This window comes from Prunus mume, linkage group LG3, assembly GCF_029339155.1.
Source record: "Prunus mume cultivar Tortuosa linkage group LG3, ASM2933915v1, whole genome shotgun sequence".
Taxonomy (NCBI): domain Eukaryota; kingdom Viridiplantae; phylum Streptophyta; class Magnoliopsida; order Rosales; family Rosaceae; genus Prunus; species Prunus mume.
Window position 1 is genome coordinate 28,146,601 of NC_142700.1, and position 24,047 is coordinate 28,170,647.

A 24,047-nucleotide genomic window follows, 5' to 3' on the forward strand; every position below is an offset into this window, starting at 1 on the left:
AATGTAAATCAGGTATAAATTTGAGGACCATCTAAGTAAATAACCCCTGATTTTTTCCAACGTGAAATGTTTCAAAGTCCTAGCGTTTGCTTGATTCAACTTCAAATTAATCCAAACAGAAAAGCTGATGCCGAACTAGTTTAGCTCATTTTTTTCGCCTTGTTTTGGTATGTCTTGCGTATAGAGCTCTCACAAGTAGTTATAAAATTTAGCCTATATTTTCAAAAATGTCAATTTTAATAAAAACTTTCAAATACAGCAAAAGAGTCACTTACATAGACTTGAATAACCTCAAAACTAATACCCACATAATCTTAAAATTGCAAAACCATCTTAGATAAAAATTTGGAATCCTTTGTAACCCAAGGGGAAAACCGCAAACAGCTCTAAACTGAAAATTCACATGACAGTTTGTAACAAGAAGAAAAAAAAAACCTGATCTTTTAAATCTTGTTTGTTTAGTAAAATTGAGAAAGAATAGTCCTTAATTTGCATTTTCATACGGTGGATGATTCTAATATTACATTGCATGTAACAAACAATATTATACGTCCTCATGCTGCTGTACTCATTCTACTCCTTTTCATCTCTCTACATATTATTACATGGATATAATTCTGTAATGGTTGTTTGTTTGTTTGGTTAGTTTGACTTGTGCTTCTTTCCACCAGCAAGAATACGTTGGATCTGAAGCCCTCGGCTGAAAGCTTGGTTGAATAGCAGCCTGGTCTGGAACTCTGAGACAAATGGGAACCATGCCAGAACAGCCACTGGTGTGAAGATAACCAGCCCCATCACGTATTCGTAGCCTCTTGCTAGAGCTTTCACAGATCCCCACATTCCCAGGGCCTTCACCATTGGCTTGCATGCTTGTGATATCTGCTCATGCAAAAACACCATACTTAGTATACCCCAAGAGTTGTTTAACATGTAAAACTCAAGTACTGAATTGTTCTTCGTACGTCATGTTTCCTATTTCCATTATGAGACCACAGCAAAAAATGATACCATACAAAAGAAAGTAGATTTCAGATAGAGAGGCATGTACCTGTAGTAGCGCCCATCCAGTAGGCAAGAAGGCCAGCAAGCTAACAAAGATGTCACCAACAGTGAGACTAAGGAAACTAAAAAGCATCCCAAGAGTGACAACGAACCCAATAAACAGGAACAATTTGAGAAGTCTGAACATCAGCTGGAAATCTGCACTGAACCTTTTTCTACCCAAGGACACAACCTACAATTCAGAGGTTCACCACTCAGTAGAATAAATTTTTTGACATAAGATAATTTAACTTACAATCAGAAAGTACTTAAAGTTTGAAAACTAACCTTTAGGATGATCATGACAGCAACAATGACCAGCCACGACAGACCATAAACCTGGAATTTTAATTCTTCGTTAGAACCAAAAGAGAATAAATAAAATTAAAGGAGTTTGAGCGAAACTTCTGCATTTGAATGCTTTTCTTGAATCATCAAATTCCCAACGTAAAGACCTCCTAAGACATATTTAAGCAATATATGTAATCCCAAAATCATCTACGCCTAGGAAAAGCACACAAGACTACTCTTATTTCTTTTCAAAGCTCTTTATCATCCTTATCCCAGCATTATGATCTCCTAGTACCTAAGGACCTTCCATATTAGCCCTGTTCTATAATCACATGATTTCCTTTTCTTTTCTTTTTTTCGTCTTTATCATCACATGATTTCCTTTCTTAAAGCTTTATACATCCATTGCAGCAGCATCTAGGCCCAAATCAGTTCTTTTGACACTTCCATTAGTTACAAGGAAAACATCTAGATTTCAGTTCAGAACAATGGATATAGCATGCAGACAAGAAGTTCTGAATGGCTGGTGAGCTTGAAAGAATTTGGAATTTGTTGCATCTAAGATAGACAAAGAAGCAAACACGGAAGTTAAAAAGAAAAGTAATAATGTTTACCATGATGCTTTTATCACGCCTGGCCACTTTTAGATGGTACACAATTCCATATTGGAAGAGAAAGAAGCGCAAAGCAAGAACAATCTCCCAAAACCGTCCCAAAAACCCAGTGTACTGCAGGTGCTCCTGTTCCTCATCCCACCAGGACTCCCAGCTCTTGGTTGCGGGCACACCCATACCACCATGACTACTTATCCATTTTGACCAATCATCCCAATCTTCCACTATCTTTTGCCATTCAAATCCGGAAGGGTTAAATAGGAAGGGAGCAAACAGCCATGAAGCCACTAAGAACCACATGGAGAATGTGACGAAGAGATATGATAATGAACCAGTCGCTGCTGAACCATAAATCTGATAAACTATAAGAAGTACCATAAGTTCGAGGCCTTTCACAAAGTGACTCCTTGAGTACATCCTGTAGTTCTCAGCAAACTTTTCATGCCGGACAACAAAGCCACGGCCAGTTGCTCTGTATTTAGCCCCGCCGTGCAGGACTGTTCGCCCATAATAATGAACCTTTGTACCGAGAGAAAAGGTGAAGAAAACAGATGCTAGTTGCAGCTGCATAATTATCATGTCCCCTAATGCTGTTCTGAACCCTCTTTCTAGTCCAATTTCCATGATCATGGGCAAGGAAGTCAAAAGACCTAATTGGACAACAGATTGTGAAGCCATGGCTGATTGCAGAACATTATTTCCCCTGGTGGCAGCATAATTAACAATTGTCTTCTCCATTCCACTCAATGACAAGTAAAGTCTTCCGTATAAGAAAGCATAGACCGTAAGGACAACCAACTGCATAACAAGAAAACGCTCATGTTAGTAAGAAAAAGCAAATAGAACAGAAATGAAAGTGAATCCTCAGTTGTTCCATTACCCTAAGAACTGTGCTTTCCATATTGGATTCACACCAAGATAGTTTTTATTGGAAACGTGATGGATGAGTGAGGAAGAGTGGTTTGGGAAATGTAATAAAGGATAATGTAGGACAGTATAGCATAACTTTTGGAAAAAATTGGAGATAGTTTCCATATTTCTTTATGAGGTACAACTGAACCACACTGCCACAAACAGTGGATCTGTACAGCTCAACCACCTACTATTTATGTTATGTAGCCATTGATACTGAATGCTCCACAACATGTACGCTAATTACTTGTCTTCATCAAATGGGAGAATAGACATTGGGACTAACTCTTGACATTAAAAGACATTAGGAAAGTGGTATATTATCAATGGTAACTGTAGAGGCAAGGAGATGCCATAAAACAAGTATATAATTATGGCTTCCCCACATTTGCTAACACAACAGGCTCTAATACATAGAAGCATGAAAAGTTCATGGTAATTTATTTCTCCGGTTCATTAATTTGAATGAATCAACTTAAGTCCAGTTCACCAAAACTATTTCTAAACATATTCGAGGATGATTTCACTGGAGAATAAAAAAATAAAAAATTGCAGTAATATTCTAAGACTAAAAAGAAACAAAAGGTGAAAATGAAAAAGCAAGGATTACCATTGCGCTGACATAAAATCCTATTGTCGAAAAATAAAAGGACATCATTCGAAAGAAGTCAAAACGGTGCCCTAAGCGGTAGATATCCCTGCTAAGTGTCTGCTCTCCATTACCACAAGCAACTTTAGCTTCAAAGAGAGAGATTTGGTTGAGCCCAACATCTCTACCCTTCCCAACTTGGATATACTCATGGTGAGTAACATTCCCTCGCCTTAACGTTGAGTTAAAGCCTACACAGGAAAAACTCATATCATAAAGCATGCATGGAAGATGTGCGTGTGTGCAGGCACACATTTATGCATGCGTGTGCATGTGTGTTGTATTCAAGAAGGTTACCAGCAAAGATGTCCTCGCTCAGATTGATGCCACGGGAAGCCTTGCTCATGCCACCACGAGTAATGTGGAAGATTCTATCAAAGACATCAGGGTGTCCATAGTGAAACCGAATCCTAAACCAACAAATAGTTCATATATATCAGATGAATTTCATTTCACAACATCCAGAGAAATGAGTAATAGTTCCCATTTCGTCCAGAACTGATGCCCAAATATTCAACATGGTCAAAGAAAAAAGAAAAGAGTGACCTGAAGATGGAAAAGAAAAGGAGACTGGAGAAGAAGGGTAACATGAGAGAGGATAGATAGTTCACTGTTTAATAACCCTACATAATTCAGATCACCATCTGCTACTTATATCAACAGACAGAAACACACCTCCAAACTATGGCAACATTCATCTGCTAATGAAGTCTCATCTGAAATGCTTATGGACAACACGTACTACTACTCTATTTTAAAATTCATTTAGATGTTTCTAAACAATTGCCTTGGATTACTTAGTTAAATAATGAAGAGAAAACTTACTTCAAAGGTCTTGCAAGAACTCTTTGACCTATGGTCACAAAGCTCATTTCTTGATTTGACATAAACCAGGCCAATGAAGAAACACTGCAGTTCACAAGTAGAAATCAAATTTATTATGAGTACAAGATATAAATGTAACAATACAATGTATAGCTGGTAATAATTAAAAGTAACAAACCTTCCAGTAAAGATATGCTCACGAACACCTAAAATTGAAGGTGGACGCACTCCATGGTCCTCATTAAATTCTTCAAGAAGGTTCCGCATTTTAAAAGCTTCTTCTAAGTAATTGTCCTACAAGAAATTGTAAAAGTCAAACATTTCAGTTGGCATGAAAATCTAAAGAGAAACAATCATAATTTCAGATTCAATATATTTCACCTGGTTCATGTCAATGGCCTGAAGAGCTTCTCCTCGAGTAAAAATTACAGCATGGTTCTGGTTTTCAGGTTTCCCTTCCCCAATCTTTGCCGAACCCGGCAATTTTATACGATATATTTCCTTTGGAGAATTAAGACAATAATCAGTGTTTTAGGTACAAGCAAGCAACATAGTGGTTCTGTTATGAGGTCAAAGGATACCTGGTCATGATTATCAACAGCTTTAACCAACACAGAATAGTAAACCTTTTGGACCTTTCCACCAATCTCTCTCTCTTCAACTTCATCAATATATGCAACCCGAAGAGAGGGATTACTGTAGGAGAACGACGAATAAGAATCTTCAAGAATAATGAGCTCAGAAACACTAACTTCAGGGAATCAAATTGCAAAATATTCTGACTTATCAGGCAGAAAACATACTTAACCATCAGATTCAAGATGTCTGTTGCACGTCGATCTCCGCTTCTTTTCTGATTGCCATAGTTTTGGCAGGTAGCAACATAGGTGAATTTAAGGTCAGCCACTGCTTCTAATTGAGCATAAAGGGATCTCTGGCTTTTCCTTTCTTCCTCTGATGGAACCGTGATGGCTTTGTAGCCATCCAGTATCTCTGCTTATAACTAAAAATGATCAGATACCAACACATTTACCTCCAAAGTAACAGCTTCACTAGACTGCTTACAATGAAAAGACTGAAAAAAAATTGAAAATGGAACATAATATGCACACCAAAATCCATACATGACAAGAGAAAACCAAACAAATGCCCCCAGAAAATAATATGGCTTTGTAGCCATCTAGTATCTTTGCATACTTAAGTAAGGCAGAGATCTTAGGCATGATGATGGCACTAGATTTTATATGCGTTAAATTCTTCTTTCTTTTTTCTATTGACTAGTTGAACATTATGGGAGAAACAGATACCATGCTCTTAGTCTTACCGTTTTCAGTAGCCATGTCAAGAAAAGCCTGAAGCTTCAGAGCTCGTCGGTAATACATCATTCCTCTGACTGCAACACCAAAACAAATTAGTACCAGAAATAAAACTTCATAGACAAGATGATGATGGATCAAATACCTGTCCTGCAGAGAGTTTGTCCTCGTAAGGAGACCCAATGACGAAGCTGCAAAACATTTTCTTCATTTTCCCATACTTCACTATCCTTTTTACAATTAAGTCGCTCCATGAAGTTATTCCATTCATCTAGAAAAGTCACAAAATGACAGTTGCATCATTTACACAATGACTTCAAAGGATTCAAGCATACTAAAAACAGTTTTACTAACCTGGGAATATCTTCTGTAAGTAATATATGATTGATATACCATCTTCATTTTCCATCTCAAGGTCAGTTTTGGAATATACAGTCTCCTCACTATAGTATGGGGTCATGATGCTGTCAATGGAAACAATGTAATATAATGATTATGTGATGGAGAAGACATGTGAAAGCTCAAAAGCTTGGCCTGTTATTAAGGATATTGACCCATCGAAAAACCTAAAAGGTTTCATGTCTTAAATGATATATATAAATAAATAAATAAAAGTTACAGTAACTTTCAATTGAATACCCAAAAAAAAAAAAACCTATTCTCCCACTGATTAAAGATTAGAAGGAGCAACCAATCACAAAATCTTTCAGTCTGAAATCCTCAGTTGATTGGAAATCAATGCTAACTAAAGAAAAGGGGCAAGAGCACCTTTTGAACAAGCTTTTATGGCGGGAGGTTTTTTTCGTATCAAGAGTGTGTTGGGGGGGCCAGGGAAGGCGGATTAGATCGAGAGGCGATGCCTATGCCTCTTTATCTTTGGCCATTTTGTAATTCTTGATGTTTTTTAATGTTCCAATATTTTAAGGGTGGACATATTCAAAGATCTACCATATCTAATGATTTAAATTCAAGTGAGCAAAATAGGAATCAAACAATTCGGTTTAAGGAAGAATTGACCTATAAACAAACCTGAATGAAAGCATTTTACGGACTCGGGGAGCACGTGGCATATCCATGAACAGTGAATTTGTAAAAAATGCAATCCTTCTACGCGCTTCAAGGTTTGTTGGTACGTCAATGGCAGATTCCTTAACCGTTAGTAGCAGATAGAGGCGTCTTATCTAAAATGATAATCAGCCAAAAAAGTGTCATCTTTCATAGAATTAGCTAGCATAGGATTATTTCTGAAAAATAAATGACTTAAATCATTTTGAGTTGTTCTAAATATGCGTACCTGTTCTTCCCACTGTGCTGTAACTGGAGGAGGGAACACTATTGCCGGTTTTGCATCAGTGCCAGCAAAGAGTTGCCTTCCAGAGTCCTTGCTACTATGACCAACTTCAACCAACTCTCTACAAAATATTACACGAGAAAATGCAATCACTGTTAAGATTTATAGTGGAAGCATTCAAGCATTAGGATTATCCAACTAACAAATTAAATATTTTACTCCAAAGTTAATGTTACTAAAGTTTACCAACCGGATCTCATTCACCATCATATCACGAGTGACTACCTCCAGCATATCTTGAAGCAACAACACCACTGAAGATAGCTTGGATGAATCAGCGTCTTTCTGCAACATGAAAGAAAGTTGTAAGTTTCTATTAACATAACGGCCAAGAAAAGCGCATACTTGAGATTTAATATTTCTTTCGTTTATGACTCACCAAGATCCCCACAAGCTCTACAAATTTCTTGCAGAGAGTGGGCAAAGAACCCATTCTAAAATTTACAAGAAATGTATTCTTTGAAATGTTACTTTCAATTTCCTTAACGATGATGCCAATTATCCTGTGAAATAATAACCCAATCAGAAATTTTATCAATGATCAAAGTAAGACGAATTTAAAATTGTTCTTGAATAATCTACACTGACTCAACAAAAATAAATTGAACACAACCTTCAAGTGGTAGTCATACATCATATTATGAGAACCCCAATTTATAGCATTCAAAAATCACGAACTGAATCACAATTTATAGGATTCAAAAATCACAAACTGAATCACTGTCAAGAGAGTCAACCCCGTAAAAGATTTTTATCTAATAACACAAAGAATCCAGCACTAAATAACTGGCAAAAAATGACAACGAAAGTGGAACCAAAAAACATTAACTATAGAGGACACAACTGAATTAACCACAAAATCATCCATGAGAGAGGGGGATGGGACCAAAGATGAATGATGGGAAGATTTTAGCAAAAACTAAAGGCTCTAAATACTGTTTGCATGAAATTATACAGGTCTGAAAATCATTTATCAATGTTTGGGAATTATAACTTGAACACAAATATTTAACTAATGAAAAACAATGTAGCAGTAACAACCTTTTCTCATTTTCTCCAACTACCAGAGCACCAAGGACATGTTTGAAAGATTCATAGCATTCAATCACAGCACATTTCATATATTCATCCGCACATATCCGCTTCCAGAGATCGGAGTCCTTGGATTTAAATTGTACTGCCATATCTAATGCTACTGGGATCTGTAAAGGTAGACAAAGTCAACAATAAAACCTAGCAACTAAAACAAAGGTTTCAAAGGGATTGTCCTTACTTTGCTAGCAAGCAAGAAGGGTGGCCACTGAATTATCTTCAGGCTGGGATCTGATGAATAAGGAACCAGCAGCAAATCCATTTCCCTGAAGTAAAAGAAACCCAATTTAGTTTTACCTCATGATGAATAAGAGGCTGAAGAAATGAACAATATAACTATGTTGGGGAGCATTTCCTGTCGCAAATGATATCTTCCTCACGAAAGCTACATATCACTTCATTCCACAACTGAGCAAACTTTGCAGCTTCACTTCTCCTGCTTGCTGTAATCTACAGGCATGAAATCACCAATGCTAACTATCAATTTGCTCATTTCAGGGTGTGCTAATTATAAACTGCTTAAAGGTCATATTCAAATAGGAAAGTTGTAAAAACATTAATCAACCTCCACAAAACGCTTTGAGAAAGAGAACCCCCTTTTGGCTGACTTATCCGAAGGCACTAGATATGTGTTGAATGCACCGGGCAGAGACTGGAACCGTGATCTTAGCATACCTAGGGTTCGAATCTGTAAAAGGCAAAAAATGTATGAATGCCAAACAGAGACAAATTAAAGATGAGGCATATAAAGACTACTTTTCAATTAGAATAATACACCATGATGATAGTCACGTTCTTGATAGCAAATACGTATGAACAAAGCCTTCAATAACATGGACTACATGATTGGCTTAAACAACATAAATATATGCAGATAAGTATGCAATTTATTTGGCTTAGGATATGATCCATCTTAATTGCTCTCAAACAAGTCTGAGAAATTGATATGGGAACAACACCAATATTGAAAATTTGTAACCAGAAAAAATTTCTTATTGAGATTTTAAATCTTAGGGTCAATTCTCAAAGCCAGAAATCCAAATACAGAAGCATGCACAAGATATCGTGTTCAGTAGTAAAGAATGACAAAGAGCAGATGTCAGACAGTTTTTATCTTCCCGGATGTATAATTTCATGAATGCACAATATGACACAAGGTAACAAATAATTTCAGAAGAGGGAAAAATAGTGAGAGAGAGAGAGAGAGAGCAGAAGGATCACCTCTCCCAGGCGATCAAATGCTCCAACAACACCACCATATATAGTCTGAAAGATAGCATACCATATTTGAGTGTCCAACAAATAAACCTGCATTGAATTCATGAAATAGTTTGAGATGGTTTATTGAAGAAATGTGACAAAATTACATCCTGACAAACTCAGAAGACTAGCAAGATTATTCAAACATGGGGAAGATACACATAACACAGACCAAGATTACTGGTGCCCAGAGTGACACAACCGCTCCATAGTTGTTTTGAGCTGCATCAATAAAAGATTAGCATAAAAGTGCAAGTAGAAAATCATGCAGAGACTGAAGCAATTAAAAATGATTACCGTTAGGGAAAAATTCATGCCATTCATACTCTATGCGACGAATGTTCATAATATCTCTCGTTGGCTTCACCAGAGGTTTTATCTGCAGGAAAGACAGATAGCAAATTAAGAACGCCATAATTGATCATTATATAATTCATCAAGAAAAATCTAAAAAATCATAAAATTTTTAAATACCATCTCACCTGGATAAGATAGCTTACTGTAAACTTGCAACCCAAAAGCAGCACCCAAAAAAGGGTATACCTGAAGAACACAAATCTCAAACAATCAACCCAAAAGAAAAACGGAAAGTACATATAGTTGGGATGAAATTCGGTGCATGTTCCTCATCAAACTCACTTTATAAGGGAAAATTGACTTTCATGCATTCCCCTCCCAACATAGATTCTTGGCTGCAGAAGAATAAAGATTAATCAATACCATTTTTTACAGTTTAGTTGGGAAATGATTAATTTTTTTATGCAAAAGGAATATAAGGATTTAGTTTGGATTCAAATATATTAAAAAAAAACAAAGAAATTTCTCTGACTTTCATACAAGAGTTTTTTTTCACAGAAAAAAAAAATCGCATAAAAAGGTGCTTTGAAAATACTATCAAGTAAATTCTTTTAAGTACACTGAGTAACTAATGTCAACAGTAAGGGAAGCTAACTTAATGACTCCAAATAGATTACACCAAGTAAGTAGACTGTGCAAGTACATTTGAGTTAAAAGATAAATATGTGAATCCTTTACCAGGAAAAACTTATTATGAACTCCAAGCTCTTGGTTTCATACTAGGTTTAATCATATGGCAAACTATGACGAGAAAAGAGGATTTTGGATACTGCACAGTATTTTCGTCTCATGCATTCGGATGATCTAGCCATTCGCCAGCATCAATCACAAGATTATACCATAACAGACTGTCATCCACTAAGTCAACCCCAAGTAAAATATAGCAGAAGTCGTGCAGAAAAATCAGGAAAGAAAATATCAAGTTAACAGAAATACCTGTGACCACCACAATAGGAACCTAATGATGTGCCAGTCTGAGTTTTCAATCCAACGCCGGAGCAGTGGGAACAGGAACAAAACTGCTGCGAGTAAATTTGGCAGCAAATATACTGCAACAGCCATGATATACAAAGCAGGAACACCATCTATTTTTTTAAGGAACGAAAGTGCATCTATAATTTGTTTAGGGGCATCCTTGAAGGAATGCACATAAAACAAAGGAAGAATGACTGCCCATGCAAGACTAACAATTATCTTGAGAATATTTCTCAGCACATCAATGAACCTCCACCTATGATATCCCGGGAAGTTCAAAACAATATCCAAAATACCTACATCAAAATGAAAAGTAGATATGAACAAATTGATAAAAACCTTACTTGAGTACAAATTTCCATTTCCATATGAACTCGGAAGAAAAACAAGCTTAAGAGAATGCACATGGAACAGTGGAAGAATGAGTGAAAAACTCAAAAGAAGGTAGGCAAGGAAGTACAAAGGAACAGCCATTAGCAAAATCCAATGTGGACAATGCTTTCTACAACACAAGGGATAGAAAACTATTCAGCTTAGGACAATTCTTTAGATACTAGTCTATAACTAGTAATCAACAAGATTAAAATTTCAATTCACTTCCTCTTTTACCCTCCTTTCCTATGAGGCTAAAATACACCTAGTCTCCTTCCCATGTTTCGCATCTCAAATATTCTCTCTCTCAATGGAAAATTTCATATTTCTTTCAAATCACTTTTTCTATATGAAACAAAAATTCATTAAAATGAGAGAAAAACTACAAGACAATGGACTAGAGAACTCTTAAACAGCAGGAGATAGTTGCCCTTCATAGGGCTCACTAACTTCAATTGCCTCTATGGGAGGCTCGCTCCAGGCCAACAACCTTAAAAACAACAAAAACAACAGATAACCAGCAAAGAAGCAAAAGACACTAAAAATAGCTGCATTCCAATTTGTAAAAATTCCAAAGAAATAAGTATCCCTAAACTCAGAAGAGATTGAAGCCCATAGAAATGCCCAAAAGAGAACCCTCTCCCACAAATAATCAATCTCCTCACCCCTCATATTGTCAAATATCTTTGTATTCCTCTCCACCCAATTGTCCCAAAAACAGCCATCACTCTGCATCATCCCAGAACCATAACCTTCTTCTTCAAACCAAAGAACTTATGCCTCTCGCAAAATAGACCAACACAGATTGGTCTCCCTGAACAGCTTTATCCAGAGGGATAAGGCAGCCAGACAGTGCAGGAAAAAATGGTGCATACTCTCGATTCCATCTTTGTACATCACAGACCATTGAGGAAGGAGACAAAGAGAAGGTGTTGTCCTCTGAACTACATCACAGACTCATGGGGTCTTCTCCCATGAGCAATAATCCAAGCTAGCAACCAAACCTCTAGAGGTATTTCAACCTCCAAATTGCATATGACGAGATGAAAGGAGAAAGAGAAGGGCTATCCATCAAATAGGGAATACAAGAAAGGCCCCTGATGACTCCGTATATTATACAGGCAATCATAGTGAACCGACTCCCCTGTTTGACCTCAAAATGTATATGTAAACCATATTACCTAACCCACAGCACTTATTTGACCTCGAAACTTCTGGTTTTGAATATTTATGAGGAGTTTCCCAGAAAACAAAGTGTTTAGAGACCAGGTGAGCAGAATCCCCCTTCGATATGGACAAAATTCAAAAAGATTTCACTGGAAACATGTCTACACTCAATTCTATGCGTAACCATACTTTTGTAAGAGCTAAACTATTATATCAATCAGCCAGAAAACTAGAGAATGCAAGAACATAAAACCCTTCTAGTATCATCCAAAAATTTAAACGAATTTTGATCTTTACATCTTCATTTATATAGTTAATGAAAGGCCATTTCTCATAACTTTCTTTTTCTTTTCGTGCCCAAAATCATACAAAGAATAAAGCTTCACAAAGTATGGTGAAACTTCTCAGAAATTAATTATTGCCTTGGGCACATAATAGCTCTTGTAGTGTACGGACATAGATAGAATCGGATTACCAATTAGAAGTACTATTTGTAAAGTAATACATATTTGAGAATTCAAGTTTCAAGTAAGAATGCCATACTTTGAAGGACACGAAGAAATGCCGCTGTGATGAAAATACTTGATAGGTCTCTTAGGACATCCTTTTGAAAAATATCCAATGGTGAAATCCCTCTAAACGCAATAATGAACATGGCCTGTTTTCCAGTTCCAAATTATATATTATTGAAACAGGCAGTCATAGTTAACAGGGGACAAATGGTGTCCCATTTAGAATTTCTATTCTGTTGTAAATACCTGTAGAGCCAGTATATAAAAGGTCCAAAATCGATCAAAACTTCGAAAAATGTGCCAAAATGTCCGAGTTTCAATAAAATAAGATTTTCCTGTGCTTCCAGATTTTCCTCTAGAGCCCTTTCTTCCCTGGAATGAGATTTCTGTTATGCAAGAACCAGAAAACTAACAAAAGAAAAGTAGCGGCAATGGCTCAGAATGTAAGAGTACCTGTGCCAAGTCACGCGTCGATTTAAAAAAATCACCATCATCACGCATGGGCCAACCAAGAGAGAAGCAATCAGATGACCTGAAAATATGTAAATTTAAATCAGAATCATCTTAATTATTCAACAGAAATAAGAGGCCCTAAATAAATAAATAAAATCCCAGTCTTATACACAAACCAGAAATATTCATTAAGATCGTCATAGTTGCACCAAACTGGGTGAGGAGCTTTTCCATTGTCACTCTTCTTGGCTTCCTGGAAAATCATTAAAAACACCGTCATGTGTATAGCATGAAGGCCCGAAACTTGATAAAACCCACATGCTTATCAGGCAACGTACCTTCTCAATTACACGATATAGGGGGGTTATAACTTTCCGCAAAAAAGCCTCATCATCCCCGCCATAAGAAGGCTTTATATTTTCCCCAGTAACGATGCTTACATTTCCAGCCAATAGGCCATGGAGTTCATATGCCATCTGAATGTATAGTAGGCATCATTGTGTAAAATATCAACACATAATTTCCATAAGAAGTCAAAAAATAGATTAACCAACAAGGAATCCCACAAATATTACATTATGAAAAATATAGCATAGACATTCTGGCATAAAGCGGACATTCCCTGCTTCACCCCAGATGAGAAGATACAAACCCATGTATAGTATCTTCCTCTGCTGTATTTCTTGCTGACCTTGGGGTAGCCTACATTGAACAAGATTTTGTACATTTCAGGAATACATAATGCAAAACAAACATAAGATCCAAAAAGTAAAGCATAAATCAAAAATAAAAAATTTGAAACACACACCAATTAAAATTGATGCAGATACTGTCATACCTTAAACTATGTTTTCGTCCCAAAAATTTACACCACGTTTTGTAGTTCTTAAAAAGTTTTCCCATAACTGCATCAACAGCTCGATCATCAAGCTGCATAAAATAGATGAGCTTAATTAAAGGCCAGGAAGAGTTGAAAAGCATGCAAAGGGAAAATGTTTCGTAAAAATGGAGTGCTCTGAACTCAGTAGAGAAAAGGATTTCGACATTCAAGTTAGCAAGAGGATTTAGAGAAAGGAATTCAAAAGATCACAAGGAAAGATTATACTGGACCACATGCAACAGCATGAGCATAACAAATTCTGTCATGCATCTACATAATTGATGCGGTTACTATCAACATATTAGATAAATCATAAAAGTAAAACTGCTGCAATGAAAATTTAAATCGAGATAACCAGACATGCCTTGTTAAGAGGTTCAGGTTTGGGATGAAGCCTTATATGAGTATTCGCAAGTAGCAATATCAAATGCTCCCTCTGGTTCCTGACATTGTCTTTCTGTAACCACCAATATAGACCACTGTGTTAATCATTATTTCACAGTCAAAGATTGAATCTTAACCAATAAAATAGCTCATTGTTATACATGCCTGGAATCCAAACATGGCCCTTAGCCAATCAAGGAGATCCAGATCACCAGCTTTCTGCCTGCTCTCGAATGCACTAGGCCAGTTCAAACCACGAGTATTCCAAAGTGCACCCACTGCAGCCTTAACCTTTAACAAGTAAAAAAGGAAAAAAATTCAATATAATCCAGACCATGCACTGATAAGAATATAAGACGTCAAAGTATATCACCAATAAAAGAACGAAATACCTCTTCAAGCTGCATGACTGACTGTGTAGCACCAGCAGAATCCAAAGGAAGAATGTTATATGGAGCGTAAATTTCCGTCTTTTCTTGGACATCTCTAGCAGCCGCAATAATCTGCTCACAGCATTGAAATACTTTTGCAAATGAAATTATGGCCAAAGATGATATATGCAGTGAATGCCTAATTCAGGTACAGGAAATATATGTAATTGAAATTCTGATCTATAATAGAACAGCTAAATAAAATAATAATGGAACTAACCTCGGGAGCAACTTCCTCCACTTTCTCAGTCTTGTTAACAGCGCAAAGCACTTCAAAAAGCACTCCTGCCGTCTGGTAGGCTTTGCCCAGTTGGGCTCTGTTCAGAATTTGGAATAAAAGTTCCAATTCAGTATACAATTAATACAAGGTACTATGAAAACACTAGTATTTCAAAATTTAACAGAAAAGAAAAGAATCAGAGTAATACTAATAATAATAATAATAATGAGGGAGAGGAAATGCAGAAAGATACCTATCTGCCTGCTCCCCCTGGTCGAGAGATCGAACATATTGCTCATAATACTGCTGATAGAAGCTTTCAATTTCTCTGGCATCTGTCTTCTTAACCCGAGAAGCAAGACTGGACGCATTGTCCTGACTCAAACAAATTTTACATCAGCTTCAATGCCAAATATAATACAACAGGTTAGACAAATTTCAGAGCTTCATTTTCTATTGGGAACTGAGAATGACAAGGCACTGATCAAAGCAAAGAAGAGAGTGTTATTCAACATGAAGCCAGCAGTCCTCTGCCCTCTCATTAAAATCCAATTTACCACCCCATTTGAACTCATCCCTTGGCAATCATCACCCACAGAATGGAGAAATAAGAAATCCAGTAATGGAACTTGTAAACAAGTTCAAATGCATACGAGTTACGAAAGAATTAGTGAAATTTGAAGAAACGTGGTATATGAAACAGCTACCAATTTCTCTTCTCTGGTTCTGGATATTGACTGGGAAACAGGTTAGGGTAAATTTGGGGAAGGCAAGACTCAGAAAGGTAAAATCTTCGGACACAGTTAATTTCATAATTAACCACCTGACTAATTGATTAATTAATAATAGGAGTTTTAAAATAGGAGGGGCCCGGTCTCAAAAACAAAAACAAAAAAAGGGACGGCGGGCCCAAGCCATAGCAATTAAATCAAACAGCGTCCAAGCATTGTGGCATGAACCTGAGCACATTAGATTACGACTCTGCTTCATCACCTTTCAATTTCAGTTTATACGGTATATTTCTCTGCTCGTTCATCGAAACATCTTCCCGCCACAGGTGATAAATCAATAATTAAAAATTAATTAATGATCCAATAATTCCAAAATGAAAAATGAGATTTGTATTAATTTTATTATATGAGAAAAACCAGAAAAAAAGAAAAAAAAAAAAAAAAAAGAGAGAAATTAGGCGTAGGGGCTTACCCTCTCCAGTCGTTGGAGCAGCAAGGTCTTGAACTGCCTGACACCACGGCCGCTGGAGCTGGGATCCAATCGGTGTGCCTTCTCAAAAGCATAGAACCGACCTTAACATTTTCACAAACACATTGCATTCATGATTCATTCAAACGGACCGTTATTAAGAATTTATTATTTAATTAATATCAACTCAAAATTTTGAGAAAATCAATTAATTATTAAGAAATTAATTATTGAATGTTATTGATTGATTTGTAGATGAGAGAGACGTACAGAGATAGGCGACGCGAGGACGCTCTCTGTCGATCTCGTTGGCGACGCGGAGAATGGGAGCGATGGAGGCGAGGGCGGATGGGACGACCTCATTGTCGAAGACCTCCGTAGAGAAGGTGGTGGTGGCGGCGCTCCTTGACGGTCTTCTCGTCAGCCCCTGCGGGCCTGGCGGATCCAAGTTGGACATGAATCAATTAATCTCTTTCGCCTCTGTTTCTCTTTCTTCTGATCTTCTCTCTGTACTGGTTTTGTTTGAGTTTTGGAAGACGACGACGACGTATAGCGCGCTACACTCGGCTATTGCCCTAGCTAGCCATGTAGCCACCTCCCTACACCAAACCAACGCATTCCAAGAAGGAAACAATTAACTGCAATGCAGAGCTCTGTTTAGTTTCGGAGAAAATAACAGAAGAAAAATTGAATATTCCTTGCTAGCTTTGGTTGCTTAAAAACGAAATGAACAAATAGGAGAAAAAGAGGAGAAGGAAGAAGAAGCAGCTGAGCGATGAAGAACAAATTCTATATTTCTATGTAGCAATGTGTTGTTTGCGTACGGACAGTTTGCAGATACGGAGCGAGAGAGAGAGAGAGAGAGAGAGAGGCCAGCTGGGGTAGGAAAAAAGGTAACCGTACGGTTCTGTTAGGAGAATAACACGTGGCGGAATACGAGAGGACATGGAGTGGTGTGGCTATATTATTTTTTTTTTCCTTTTTCTTTATTTTAATTTGTTATTATAAATATATGTAAAAAAATTTCTCAAGAAAGGGGATGGACGGGCACCGTTTTCGGAGGGTTTTGGATGGTTAAATCTTTCCAACCTTTGTTTGTCTTTTTCTTTTTTAAGTTATTTAATTGAACGCTTCAGCTTCCTCCATCTAGCCCTGATTGGATCTCCGTTTTTTTTTCCTTGCTCCACGAACAAACTTCACCCAATCTCCAGCTGTAGCCAATTTTCAATGTACCCAAATTAGCATACCTAAATCCAAAGCCTTTGCATTGTTGCCACCTAAACTTGGCATTTGCAGACCTAAATCCAAAGCCTAGCTAATTATTGTGTGCTTGTCACTATTAATTTGTTACATCTTTACACTACGTTTACTTAATTTCCTTAATTCACTTAAAACCAATTATCAATGCCTACAAACCTACGTACATCCACCTAACCAATTTTTTACTTGGAGAGGGTTCAATTTATCTCTCCATAACCGCAGAGTTATAAAATTTTACCAACAGTTAAGACATTCACAACATGAGTTAGGCCAGTTGACTAGTTAAGATAAGTTTATAATTAATTTTTTATCATATAATTTGTTTCAAAGTAACAAATTGTTATTGTTTAAATAAAAAATAGAAGTTAAAAAAAAAAAACCCCACTCTCGAGGGAGGGGGTATTGAGAATGACAGACAAAGAGAGGATTATTATGAAAAGGGGGAAGGTTTGATAAAGGAGCCTTTTAGCTTTTATGCTGAATTGTTGGTGTCTACAGCCCCGCCGTAGAGAATGAACAAAGACAGGCATCAAGTCACTCTGAGACTACTTCTTACTTCAACAACAACAACAAAAGAAAAAAAATTCCATCTCAAATAGAGACAGAGCAAGTAATAGAGAGAAAAATGGTGGATGGTAAGGCGGCTAGGGTGGTGTTCGGTTCGTTAGGGTTAGCGGGCATAGGAGTGGAGACAGGAGTTGCCTTTCTAGTAGTCTTTTTTCTCAACCTTAAGGCATGCATCTAGTTTCAGATTTCATTTATAAAAAAACTGAAAACATGAAACTTATTCAGTAACCAATGTTTTTTTTTTTCACAAAAAAACTTAAAATTGAAAAAAGTTTAAATTTTTTTGGTAATTGGTTTTATTTTTCAGTTTTAATTTTATGTGAAATTTGAAAAATATAATTTTTTTCAGAATCAAATTATGAATTTGAGGTCATAGAATAAAAGTTCATGTCACAAAGAGTTCGTAATATTTTTTAGTGAATTTTTTGGAATCACAAAAAATTTTGGTGAATATTTTATCTGAAAGTCCCAATGATTGGACAAGGTATGCAGCCGAATGCAATAGTCAAGCAGATGGGTCCAAGTCTAGAGCACAAATACTGAATTTTTGTAACTGGAATGCAATGTGTGGGTGGTGATTTAAAATTGGAGAATGAGAAAAGAGGGCAAAAAAAAAAAAAAGAATACTAAAAACACTTTCAAGTTATTTTTTTTTTTAAATAAGGTAATTTTGAAATCAAAAAATGAAAAATGTTACCAAACATGTTTTCCAGTTTTCAATTGTTTTTATTTATTTATGTTTTAAAGCGAAAATGAAATGGTTATCAAAAGACCTTTAGATTTTGTGACTTTTTAATCTTTTGTTTTAGTGTTGCTATTTCTACTCCCATGTCATATTTCCCCACCCACCTTATCTTCAAAAGTTTAAAGACAAATTTACCTTTTTTTGATAAATGGATTTCATTCATAGAACTGAAATAGAGTACATAGAACGACCTAATTTAGTGGCCTCGTTAAAATCTTCCAAGCGGGTAGGAAAGAGTACTACACATGTCATGGACTAACAAGAGAGTTTGATACAGTCATGTTATACTAGTACAAAAGCAAAGCAAAACAACACTGACAGAAAGACCTCCAACGAAAACACTTCCACACAACCCAGCTGTCAAAAGAATTCTACTATGAAATCATAGTCCTTTGCACAACCACAAGATAGTGAGAGCATCTAATAGAGAACACACCAAAGCTCCAGAAAGAAAGAGAGAACCCACAAAGCACACCAGCTCTATCCACATCCAATAGCATTATAGCGTATGGCGCTGAAAATAGAGAAGTGCGTAGGGAGCAACATAAGAGAAGAGACAAAGTACAACGAACATGCCAAGAAAAAAAAAAAAAAAAGGTCCTCAAAGACACACCGTATCATCCCAACATTGACAAGGAAATCTCCTATAAATACGTAGTCCTTAAGATAGGCGAAGAGTCAAAGATGTGCTGAGAGGATAACTGAGAAAACACCATGCAACAATAGCAACACTGGCCTCAACCATCCAATCAGCTGCAAAGCCCTTACAAAGCCACCACCATTCACATGAGGGTTTGTTCCAAACAAACCAACCCAGAACAAGGTCTATTCCTTCGATCTAACCAAGGTTGATGCTCTGTTTGATGAGATGCTACTACAAAAAGTAATAGAGACACCCCAAAGGTTGCCCAAGCCGGAGGAACTCAAAGGCAGATAATATTGTAGATGACACAACTCTTAGAACCATTCCACCAACAGTTGTATTGTTTTCAGGATGTCATATAGGAGGAATAACAACAGGAAGGTTAAAGTGGCGAGAAACCTCCATCAGTTACAGATCCTTTCCCGACCTCAAGTCAACATGGTTAACTTAAATTGGCCAGAAAAGAAACAAACCCATAGCAAGTTAGCTCTAGTAAGGCGAGAAATGTCACGAGGAGGCTAGTTAGAGGCCCAAGGAAACTATCTCGGTGAGGTAGTATTGTGCAACAAGTGCAAGTGTGAGAGTGAGCTAGAAGTGATTCTGGACAGACAGAATCAGCCCACACCTAGCATTTTTGACAGGATTGGAACATCATACCAACAAGGTCGGGTCCGCTCTATCTAAAAGCAGAGCTAGACAGAGGGACTATCTAAGGCCTGCTTAGCGCAACAAAAGAATGGCGAGCCGCGAAAGAAAGAGATACCAATCAGGATGCTTGGAAATGACAAACCTTTGGCAACCATCATTGAAGGCATATGGTATTCATTGGAAAAAGCGGCAAACCAACTCTAGAGTTGACGGAACTTCGAAGAGGAGGTTCAAAGACAATCGCACCTTCCTCAAGAACAGGATGACACGAGTACTTCGAGACCGATTACGCCAAGAGAGGAAAAAATCGAGAAATAACTCCTCGAGGCAGAACAAACAACCCGTCACCACAAAAGGCGATAAAAGCGAGAATCTCAGGCAGATCTTCCACTCATCTTGCCTCATCTTGATCAATCAGCTTGAACCTTCATAAGTACAAGGAGAATCCAAACCTATTCTAGTTGAAGGACAAGAAGACTGGACTAAAGAGTATGAAGAGGAAGCAGTTAGACTATGAGCTGTCTGCAGATGACCAAACTGGGCTCCTCAAAGCAGAGAACAAGAGGATTGGACAGAGGAATATGGGGAAGAACAGATTGAATATAATGGAGAACTAGATGAGGAAAGCTGAGGCTTTCGGTGCAATTGAAAGCTTTGTTGCGGGATGATCTAGGCATCAACATGGTTTTTATCTTAACAGAGAAGTTCAAAGCGGTAGAAGGACAAGAAAGCACTCTAGAAGGAGACGTGTTTTCTCAGGAAAGCTTTGAGTGTAGGCTAGCAGAGGTAGATGAGGTGCCAGAATAGCAAACACCTCTGCCAAGGCGGCGGAACGGCCATAAAACTGGCTGCACAACAACTATGTTTCTCCAAACCAACCAAGGAGTTGGCCAATCACCTCAGACCTCTATTCATAATAGCAAACTTTAGGGGTATTCCTATTCCCAAGGTGATGGTAGATAGAGGTACATCCATTAATCTTTTACCCCACAGATTGCTGAGCAAGATAGGCATAACAGAGAATGATTTAATTCCAACACGCTTAACTGTCACCAACTTTGCTAGTGGTATCACTAAAACTCATGGAATCCTGGATGTGGATGTCATAATTGGAACCAAAGAGCTAAAGATTCCATTCTTTGTGGTAGACACCACTTCTACCACTTACAATGCATTACTTGGCAGGGACTGGATTCACCAAAGCTTTTGTGTTCCTTCCACTCTGCATCAGCAACTAGCCCTATGGAATGAAGAGGGTTACATGGAGATAGTAGAGACTGATCTACAGCCATTTCTAACCTCTGCCATGTGTTTTGAGGCAAGTTATTATCATAATGACCCTGGACCTTTCACTTTCCTTGGAGTCAACCAGAACGGCCGCCCCCATGGTGTCACAGCCCGGAGACTTATTGAAGATGGTTTAGCTAGTTCTCTAGAAGACTAGAATAGACCTTTTGTTCTAAACCTTCAGAACTCTGATGTTTAATCCCAATCAACAGGAAAAGGATCGAGCTACAACAATCCGATCCATTACAAAAAGATTGTTGATATATTGGGAGGAAAAGAGACTCTTCATGCAGAATCCAGCCATTAATATGGCAGAATTCACCCATGAGAGCACGGAAGAACAAGAAGAAGAGAGTTTACAAGAGGAAGTACTAGATTTTGCACCAGCAGCATTGGATGACTCTTTGCCAGAAGTGGAAGATCCATTACAGGAGATAAACTTAGGGACAGAAGAGGATCCAAGACCAACTTTCATTAGTGGACTGTTGAAAGAACCACTCAGGAGTGAAATCATTGCACTTTTGCATGATTTTTGAGATTGTTTTGCTTTGCATTATCATGAGATGCCTGGACTAGACAGAAAACTGGTGGAACACAAGTTGCCAATCAAAGAAGGCTATCTTCCAGTCAAACAGGCCAAAAGAAAAATGTCTATGGAAATAGAACTAAAAGTCAAGGAAGAAATAGAAAGATTGCTCAAGGCGGGATTCATCAGACTGGCCATTTATGCTGATTGGCTAGCCAATATTGTGCTAGTTCTGAAGAGAAAAACAAGGGCAGTTAGGATCTGTGTGGATTATAGGAATTTGAATGACGCATCTCCCAATGATGAATATCCTATGTCAATGGTAGATATGCTAGTAGATGGAGCTGCTCATAACCAAATGCTATCTTTTATGGATGGGAATGTAGGTTAAAATCAGATTATGGTAGCAGAAGAAGATATCCATAAGACAGCCTTCATGTGCCCAGGGCACATAGGTGCTTTTGAATACACTGTAATGCCTTTTGGCTTAAGAAATGCAGGAGCCACTTGTCAAAGAGAAATGAATTCTGTTTTTCATGATATGATAAGACATTCTCTAGAGGTGTACATAGATGATGTAGTGATTAAATCCCCGGAAGAAGGAGAGCATGTGTCAAATCTAAAAAAGGCATTCCTAAGAATGAGACAACATAAGTTAAAAATGAATCCCAAGAAATGTGTTTTTGGAGTTCAAGCAGGAAATTTCTTAGGTTTCTTGGTTCACCAAAGGGGCATAGAGGTTGACAAAAATAAAGCAAAATCCATCATAGAAGCTATACCACCCCGGAACAAGAAAGAACTGTAGAGTCTCCTAGGAAAATTAATTTTCTAAGGAGATTCATATCCAATTCTGCAGGAAAAATCTAGTTCTTCTCTTCCTTGCTAAGAACAGTCCACTTTATTATCATCTATTCTGGCCAGAACTACTAATTTTATATTGAGATAAATTGTGAAGTCCTCACTAGTCTGAGGCAGGAAAAGAACTTACTTGGGAGATATTCCTCACCCAAATTCACAATCGCTCGTTTAGAAATCAGTAACTTGGGGCGCAAGTTATCCATTTTTAAAGAAGTCCTCTAGGATTTTTATTGCTAGCAGCGACACGCTTGCATACTAAAGAAAGTTGACTTCTTGACCAGTCAATGGTTTTCGAGGCAATGGGGAACTTTACCCTTTCATCACAGGAGCAAACCTTAAACGGGTGAACAGAGTGTTGGTCCTAGTCATCCTTAGTTGACCGTGTCAAGTGTCAGGTCAATCGTTTGACCTTTGACTTTTGACTTTGACCTTTGACTTTCACATTGACTTTGACCAAGTGACAAAATCATTCATTCTCTTCATAATTTCCGAATCGATTCATTTTCGGTGTGCAATCTTATAGGTTCTAATTAGCGAGGCAGTGGGTATGAATAATTCACTTTGAATCAAGTGTGAATTGTATCCCTCCATACAATTCTCCTTTTTGGCGAAGGCTAATTATAATTAGTCATTACAGGGATTCCACAAGCCATGAGTGACACCTAGCAGTATGTCATGGCTACCCAAGCTAAAAAGAATTCATTTAGAGAACCTAGTCAGCTTGTGATTACAATGCAATTCGATCCTTCTCTAATTCAATACTCTATATCATATTATCGGGATATGGTAAACCTGTGTCAAAATCCCTAATATGACATCTCTAGATTATATGATTCAATTTGATGAAATGGCAAACGTTTTTGTTTCAATTTCAATCCAATACTTTGGCCAAAGATTCACAAATCATATCTTTAGAGTATTCTCTCTTCTTATTAAGAGTAGAGATTTCTTGTTGTACATTCACATGTCTCTGCGTACACGCTGAGAATCCTGAGGAACACTTTTAAGTCACATCATTTTGATACAATCATATAGTGCTCTCAAAGAGAAACAACATATACACAAGACAACTATGATGTCTCATGTCTAAGGATTAATTTGCATTATCACAACTTAGAATTCTTTGTTTGACACTTGTGAGTAAGACTTCCATACAAGAACTCTAGAGTTGATCGCGTTCAGTGGACTCCATCTTCTATAGAGCACCTACA

The 24,047-nt window shown here is 37.4% G+C and overlaps 2 protein-coding genes and 1 non-coding gene across 3 annotated transcripts; 1 reads left to right on the forward strand and 2 right to left on the reverse strand.

Annotated features, from left to right (window-relative positions):
• Positions 1–410: 410 nt before the first annotated feature.
• LOC103327153 (callose synthase 5) lies at positions 411–17,130 on the reverse strand. Its single transcript, XM_089048390.1, is given in 42 exon segments — positions 411–879; positions 1,049–1,234; positions 1,330–1,380; positions 1,947–2,744; positions 3,469–3,698; positions 3,805–3,917; positions 4,333–4,416; positions 4,511–4,626; positions 4,714–4,833; positions 4,914–5,028; positions 5,136–5,325; positions 5,657–5,725; positions 5,794–5,919; positions 6,003–6,112; positions 6,678–6,829; positions 6,943–7,060; positions 7,190–7,284; positions 7,379–7,502; positions 8,041–8,201; positions 8,273–8,442; positions 8,445–8,541; positions 8,657–8,779; positions 9,313–9,399; positions 9,524–9,573; positions 9,649–9,730; positions 9,834–9,894; positions 9,991–10,043; positions 10,645–10,979; positions 12,766–12,880; positions 12,981–13,106; positions 13,188–13,266; positions 13,364–13,440; positions 13,526–13,663; positions 13,763–13,889; positions 14,026–14,117; positions 14,432–14,524; positions 14,617–14,742; positions 14,844–14,954; positions 15,103–15,199; positions 15,356–15,477; positions 16,306–16,406; positions 16,573–17,130. Coding segments are annotated over 42 exon segments (5,895 nt in total). The 5' UTR covers positions 16,760–17,130; the 3' UTR covers positions 411–591.
• On the reverse strand, positions 5,648–5,728 carry LOC148919304 (small nucleolar RNA J33). The gene has a single exon (XR_016125754.1). It is a non-coding gene; the product is annotated as a small nucleolar RNA J33 (small nucleolar RNA).
• Positions 17,131–20,955: 3,825 nt separating the features above from the next.
• On the forward strand, positions 20,956–21,609 carry LOC107880727 (uncharacterized). The gene has a single exon (XM_016792826.2). It carries the CDS (start codon positions 20,956–20,958, stop codon positions 21,607–21,609), a length of 654 nt encoding a protein of 217 aa, XP_016648312.2.
• Positions 21,610–24,047: the final 2,438 nt, after the last annotated feature.

Bases quoted from the DNA above. Each gene is read 5' to 3' on its own strand.
- LOC107880727 (XM_016792826.2), top strand. From the start codon at position 20,956: ATGAGGTGCCAGAATAGCAAACACCTCTGCCAAGGCGGCGGAACGGCC.